At 41.3% G+C, this 6,740-nt stretch overlaps 1 protein-coding gene across 1 annotated transcript; it reads left to right on the forward strand.

Annotated features, from left to right (window-relative positions):
- Positions 1-107: 107 nt before the first annotated feature.
- th2 (tyrosine hydroxylase 2) lies at positions 108-6,137 on the forward strand. The gene is made up of 12 exons (XM_036517772.1): positions 108-629; positions 801-978; positions 1,206-1,294; positions 1,576-1,643; positions 1,899-1,949; positions 2,122-2,267; positions 2,638-2,773; positions 3,116-3,185; positions 3,565-3,621; positions 4,069-4,164; positions 5,109-5,242; positions 5,664-6,137. The coding sequence occupies exons 1-12, from the start codon at positions 402-404 to the stop codon at positions 5,821-5,823; spliced, it is 1,413 nt and encodes a 470-aa protein (XP_036373665.1). The 5' UTR covers positions 108-401; the 3' UTR covers positions 5,824-6,137.
- The last annotated feature ends 603 nt before the right edge of the window (positions 6,138-6,740 follow it).

The following is a 6,740-nucleotide window of genomic DNA, read 5'->3' on the forward strand; positions in this document are numbered from 1 at the left end:
TTACAGTAATTTTGCAGCGACATTCTAATAAATGGTTGCTATTTTTATTCCATACAAAAGTGTGTGGATATGACGCATTACACCTGAAAATCAGACGTAAACGTTTGCGCAACTCATTTACATACAGAGTTTTGGAGGAGCCAATATAAAGACTGCTGCTTGTCTGTGGTAATGATAACAGCTTATGCGTCCTTTTACAGGAGTTTAAATTCCAGACACATACTTCTGAAATCAAATCACCCGTTCTCCATCATTTTGGTAGATAGGGAATTTCTGAAAATTTCTTGCTGCAAAATCAAATCATTCTCAAGTTTTTTTTCCGCCTAAATTTATCATTCGCTGTAGACACGTTTGTAAAGCGTAATATTATCAATAAATTCCACGAAGACAAGGAAAACTCGATGAAGACGGAGGGCACGGTGCAGAACGTCCAGTTCACCGGCAGAAAGCGCAGTCTTATCGAAGATGCCCGGAGGGAACGGGAGAGCGGGTCAGCATCGCCCGGTCCCTCTCGCTGCGCGGACAACTTCGTGTTCGAGGAGAAGGACGGCAAAGTCACGCTCAATATCCTCTTCATTCTCAGCAGCGAGAAGAATTCAGGGCTATCTAAGACCGGCAAGGTTTTTGAGGTAATTTACATCTACAACTGTATGGAGACTCCTGCTGTTAGGATTTATGATTGATATTAAGTTGATATAGCATGCTTTAAGGAAACAACATTTACAGGCTATATTGTTATTTTGTTTTTCTGAAATTTGTAGAAAATACGATTTTCTAAAACGATTGTCTTTGTAATTTAGACTTTTGAGGCCAAGATTCATCACATTGAAACACGGCCAGGTAGGAGGACCAAGGACAGCGTGATGGCAGATTTGGAATACTTTATAAGGTGCGAAGTTCACAGCTCCGACACGGACGTTTTAATCAATTCCCTCAAAAGAGTCGCAGATGATGTCCGCACGATCCCAGAGGAGAAAGGTATATAATGTCTATGCCGCGTCACCATTGCTTTTTATTAAAATATAACTATTTACAGCCAATTAGAATTAGTACCTTTGTTGCTATTATTTTTGTTATTATTCAGAGAAATCTAATTTACTTTAATGTTTGTTATATTAGAATCAATGCCTTTAATGATTCGCTGTTTTAAGAGCAAAGTCAATTTTCTAAACTGTTTATTTTCATGTTCGTGATTTCTATTCTAGTTCCTTGGTTTCCGCGGAAGATCGGGGATCTTGACAAGTGCACTCATTTAATAACAAAATACGACCCCGATTTGGACCAAGATCATCCTGTAAGTATGTTAACCAAGTCATACGTTAATATCCCAATCATCTTTGACGATAACGCGTGGTTATGGCCTTTTTAGCGCGAGATAAAATATTTATTAGATCTGTATTTCCTGATATTAAGTAAATTAATTCAAATGCGCATGTTTGCAAAGGAAATTGTGCAGCTGGGATATCCTTAAAGCAACCGAACTGCTGGCATTGCTGTTAGTCACTTGCATGACCTCTTCGATACGGATGCAACTGTTAAAAACATAAATTCTTATCTTGTGCATTTCTGTGTCAGGGTTACAGCGATCCAGAGTACAGGAGGAGGAGAGCTTTCATCTCTGAGCTGGCGTTTAACTACAAACAGTGAGTTCACGCCAGGATTTTCCGGTTACGCAGTTTGTGTCAGATTATGTAACAGCGAGATAAAGCGTACGGACTCAAATCTAGGCTCCGTTCTTCGGTGTAGCGGGCGCACTCGCCTGTTATATTATTAGCGGATGATGGTGTTGAATATGTGATTACGTAATTGTTCTGAAGTAAATTTGTCAGGCTCCTGCAGGTGTTGGAGAATGCTTACATGTCCGCATAGTATATGAGTTTGGTTTGTTTGCCTTGCAGAGGAGACCCTTTGCCTGTAGTGGAGTACACGCCTGAGGAGGTCGCTACATGGTGAGAACCTGGCTTCCACATTTTACTCTCCAAACCTAAAAACAACAATGAAATCTAGAACAGTGCTGTTGCTGTTATAATGAAGGGAAAGATGGTGATGAAGATTAGGAAGAACATGATACAGATACTGATGATGATGATGATGATGATGATGATGGTGATGATTTGGCAGGAGACAAGTGTACCGGACTCTCAGGAGTATATACCCGACACATGCCTGCAGACAGTACTTTGAGACCCTGCAGCAGCTGGAGAAGGAGTGTGGGTACGGGGAGGACTGTATTCCTCAGCTGAGAGATATCTCCACCTTTCTGAAAGGTACAGTGGTGAGAGAGTCCCCCGACTGTCTGAAAGTTATAGTAGAGAGTTCCTGCGCTTCCTGAAATGTACAGATCAAGTGTTCTCCTTCCTGAAGGATTAAGTAAAAAGTGATCACCTTTCTCAAAGGTAGAACACTGACCACAAAGCCTATATCAATAAGAAATAACACAAATTAAAGTAGTATTACTCCACCCTTCATATCTATGGTAAACCCTGTTATATGCCTTCGTGCATTTGTGGTGTCAGTTGTGTGTGTGTGTGACCGAGCAGAAAACGATGATGACGTCCCTTTTTATAAACACGAAGGACTAAGTCACCACGTGTGTGAGGTGTGTGGTACTGACAGTGATGGTCTGTCTCCCTTCAGAAAGGACAGGGTTCCAGCTGCGTCCGGTGGCTGGCCTGCTCTCTGCCAGAGACTTCCTGGCCAGCCTGGCATTCCGAGTATTCCAGTGCACTCAATATATCCGGCACTCCTCCACACCGATGCACTCTCCAGAGCCGTATGTCCTTATCATTATTAATATTTTTATTATTTGTAGTAACAGTAGTAATGGTAGTGGTAGTATTTGCAGTAACAGCCCTGTTAGTTATAATAATTTGGTTTTTTCCCCCATCTTAGAACAAACATTTATGCATCAATTATAATTGTTGTTATTATTGTATATTAGTAGTGGTAGCGCTGCTATAATACTTAATTTTACTTTGTTAAATTCTGGAACAAATATTTATTAATTAATTAAAGAATACCTGTTGTGACTTCTGAATGTGCTTTGTATTTTTTGAGTTTAAAAAGTTTAAAAATGAGTCTCTCTCTCTCCTTCTCTTTGTCCGCCTCTGCTCAGAGACTGCTGTCATGAATTGCTAGGACATATTCCCATGCTGGCAGACAAGGAGTTTGCTCAGTTTTCTCAGGTAAAGATGTGTTCATGTTCGTATTACATTCGAAATGTTTTTATTTTCACTTTATTTAACTTATTACCATCCAAAATATAACCCTCATTTAACCTGACTGGGAAGAGGAGAAGAATAACAGGAAGAGTGTAGTCAAAAGGCAAACAGTTGATTTGTGCACACTTCAGGGAGGAGCAACTCGGAAGAGCAGATTTAGGACCAGTATGTTTACTGTTTAGCTTGTAATGGTTAAGGTAAGGTTAAGAAATGTGTCTAGACAATATGATCCTGGATGAAGTATTCTCATCTCTTGGTGCATGGAGATGTTCAGAGAGGGTTCTGTCTTGCCTGTCTCAAAACACACATTTGATTGGTTTCTGACATTGACCCTGTTTTTTAGGAGATTGGTCTCGCTTCGTTGGGGGCGTCGGATGAGGACATTGAAAGGCTGTCCACAGTAAGTGAGATTTACTCACTGGCATGGGCTTCGGATGAATTCCTCTCGCTCTACGGTTACAGTCTCATCAGTGCAGCAGTGCAGAAACACTGGGGAAACTCCCACAGAGAGAAGCTGCTCAGGAGAATTTAAGTAGCAGTGTTTCAGCCTCAGCAGACATTTATGTATCTTTACTGCCCTCTAGTGGCAGGATTAGTATTGATGAACAAACATTAAACATTTCTGAGAACTGAAATCATAGTCTCTACTATTTTTAAAAGCTTTTTGGTCTATATTGTACGTATTGTTAAAAATTAGCATATCACTTCCAAATGAACAAAGGTCCAAAAAACAAGGGTAAAGGTTGATTTTCAAGTCTGAAGACGAGGTCCTGTAGTCAATTGTACAATTGTAGGGAGTAAATTTAGGAAGAATGTCTGACAGTCCCTCTCTCCCTCTTTCTCTCAGCTCTACTGGTTCACTGTAGAGTTTGGGCTCTGTAAACAGGATGGAACAGTGAAGGCATATGGAGCCGGACTGCTGTCATCCTATGGAGAGCTCATGGTGAGTTACAGTTTAAACAACCTACATCCAAAATAATGTTTTTGTCTTATCCAATCAAGCCAGTCCAATATTGCTTATGTTTTACTCCATCCAATTAGGAGGTGGCACATTCTCTCACTTTTAAATGCGTTTTAGGCCAGTAGCAGCACTGGCAAACGTGTTGCCCAGTTTAGTCAAAGTGCTAATGACATCTCGGTCATATGGTGACCTCACACAGTAAGGTTACTGCTCAAACTAGCACACTCATCACTCATGAACAGAAGAGCTGCAATAACTAAATATGCAAACTGATATAACTCAGGAATTCTCATTTTGCACAAGACTTTACAAAACCATTTATAAGCTCCTCTGCAGCATGTGTGAAGGACATACATTCTGCACTGGGCGACTTGCTGTGTGTAAAACAGTCAAAAGCAGATGGCTTGTGAGTGTATGGGAGCAGTCCTGCATCAGTACAATGGTCATTGCAGTGAGAGATGATAATGTGGAGTTGGTGATTCCAAAAAGAGGGGTGCATAGAGGGAAAAAGTGGCTTTAATGATTACTGTAAACTCTTTAAACTCCAGATGTCTTCATGAAGACATTGCCATGTCCCGATACCACACCATGTCTTCTGGTAGCTCCCCAGCATTATCTAGTATCACTATCATGTCTCATATCTTATGACAGGCTACCATTTTGGCAGGGTGGCAGTGTAGCATAGTGGTTAAGGAGCAGGACTTGTAACTGAAAGGTTGCCGGTTTGTTTCCCTGCTGGGGCACTGCTGCTGTACCCTTGGGTAAGGTACTTAACCCACAATTGCCTCAGTAAATATCCAGCTGTATAAATGGATAACATTTTAAAAACACTGTAACCAATGTGAGTCTCTCTGGATAAGAGCATCTGCTAGATGCCAATAATATAATGTAATACCATCCCTCTGATAGCTTCTCCTCTCTTTCAGTATGCTCTTTCCAACAAACCGGAGTACAAACCCTTCAATGCCGAGGAGGCCGCAGTCCAGCCGTACCAAGACCAGACCTACCAGCCGGTCTACTTCGTGTCAGAGAGCTTTGAGGACGCCAAAGCTAAGCTGAGGTAGGGGTGTTTGGGGGGAGAATGAGTGTCAGGTCAGTTTTTTTTTTTTCCACTGTAAGGGTTCTGTGTGTGACATCACAGTGCTGGCCTCTGACACACTCAGAGGCAAACTTGGGAAGTGTTACATTTCTGATTCGTGTGCAGACTGGATGTTTCACTGAAGTGAACATTATCACCCAATGAGTTTGAAACCATGGTTGTCCTAGCAATTAGAATACAGGCTGTTGTTTTGTTTAGCCAAGGTTTAGTCAGTTATCTTTGTAAACAGCTAGCTAGCTAACATATAACACGTAACATGTATATAAATAGTAATGTGTTAGGAGCAAGCTAATCAAATTAGCGTGATGCTTTTATGTAGTATTATGTCGTACCTACAGAGAATCTACCCGAGTGTTTAAATTATTTGCCTCCTCTACTGCAGGCGGTACTCATTGTCAATCCAGAAGCCCTTCATGGTGCAGTACGACCCGTTTACCTGTAGCGTGGAGGTCCTGGACCAGCCAGGGAAGATCCAGAACACCCTTAGCCAGATGAAGGAGGACCTGAGGACGCTGCACAGCGCATTGGAGAAGCTGGTCTGAATCAGAACCGAGCCCAGAATTTAGCACGGCACAGTGGAGAAACGGGCCCAAAGCACAGAATGTCAGCCAGAAAAGGCCCAACAGTGGAGGTTTACAGAGGGAGAGAACACACAACCCAAGTCATTTCATCTCTGTTCATCTCATCCCTGCTTAGAGAGCATGTGCGAACAGCACAATGGAGTGGGTGGGTGGGCGGAGACTGGGTGGAGTTTTCTCAGGGTGGGCGGTACCTGAGTAGCCCCACAAAGTGGTTGTGGTGGGATTCCACAGTATGAGACTTTTACAACAGACAGCATGACTGGGCAATACATATAGAGAAGAGCCACCAACAACACATTCTGGACAGACTGACAGCTATGTGGCAGTCTCAGAAGTTAGTGGGTCAGAGGAAGAAGCAGTCATGAAAGTGAAAGTTACACTGAGGCAATGCAAATTTTTGTGGTGAAGACACCACAAAAGCCATTGAAGCCCATTGAAGATGGGCTGTGGTACACTGGAAACAATCAAATGCTGTGAGTGGTTAAAAAAAAAAAAATTGTGGGGGGTTAACTCACATACTCTCCTTCTGTAAACCTCCATAGTCAGAAATGAAAGATGAGCTTACAGTAAATCTGAGAAGGAAATGTTTGATATCTTGAATTTATTGTAATATTTCAGCATAGGTAATCCACTAGTGTTTTCTGCGTTTTTGTCGTAAATTAAGGAGTGACTTTGTAGCACAAGAAATAGTAAAAATACTTTGTATATACTAAATATATATTATATACATATAACATAGAACAGTACTGTAAATACATCCTGCAAATGTCTCCCTCATTCTGTATAAATATGACAATAAAATTCAATAAATATTTCTTTTGAAAATTTAAAGAAAGTAATCCCATTTCCTTTGTTTTTAAAATTCTATGTTTACCCTA

Source organism: Megalops cyprinoides, chromosome 23 (assembly GCF_013368585.1).
Source record: "Megalops cyprinoides isolate fMegCyp1 chromosome 23, fMegCyp1.pri, whole genome shotgun sequence".
Taxonomy (NCBI): Eukaryota; Metazoa; Chordata; class Actinopteri; order Elopiformes; family Megalopidae; genus Megalops; species Megalops cyprinoides.

What these genes read in the sequence shown, in the direction of transcription:
- th2 (XM_036517772.1), top strand. Translation starts at nt 402, where the DNA reads ATGAAGACGGAGGGCACGGTGCAGAACGTCCAGTTCACCGGCAGAAAG. An exon ending in ATTTGGACCAAGATCATCCT is followed by an intron (nt 1,295 to 1,575) that starts GTAAGTATGTTA and finishes TTTCTGTGTCAG; the next exon opens with GGTTACAGCGATCCAGAGTA. An exon ending in ACATTGAAAGGCTGTCCACA is followed by an intron (nt 3,622 to 4,068) that starts GTAAGTGAGATT and finishes TCTTTCTCTCAG; the next exon opens with CTCTACTGGTTCACTGTAGA.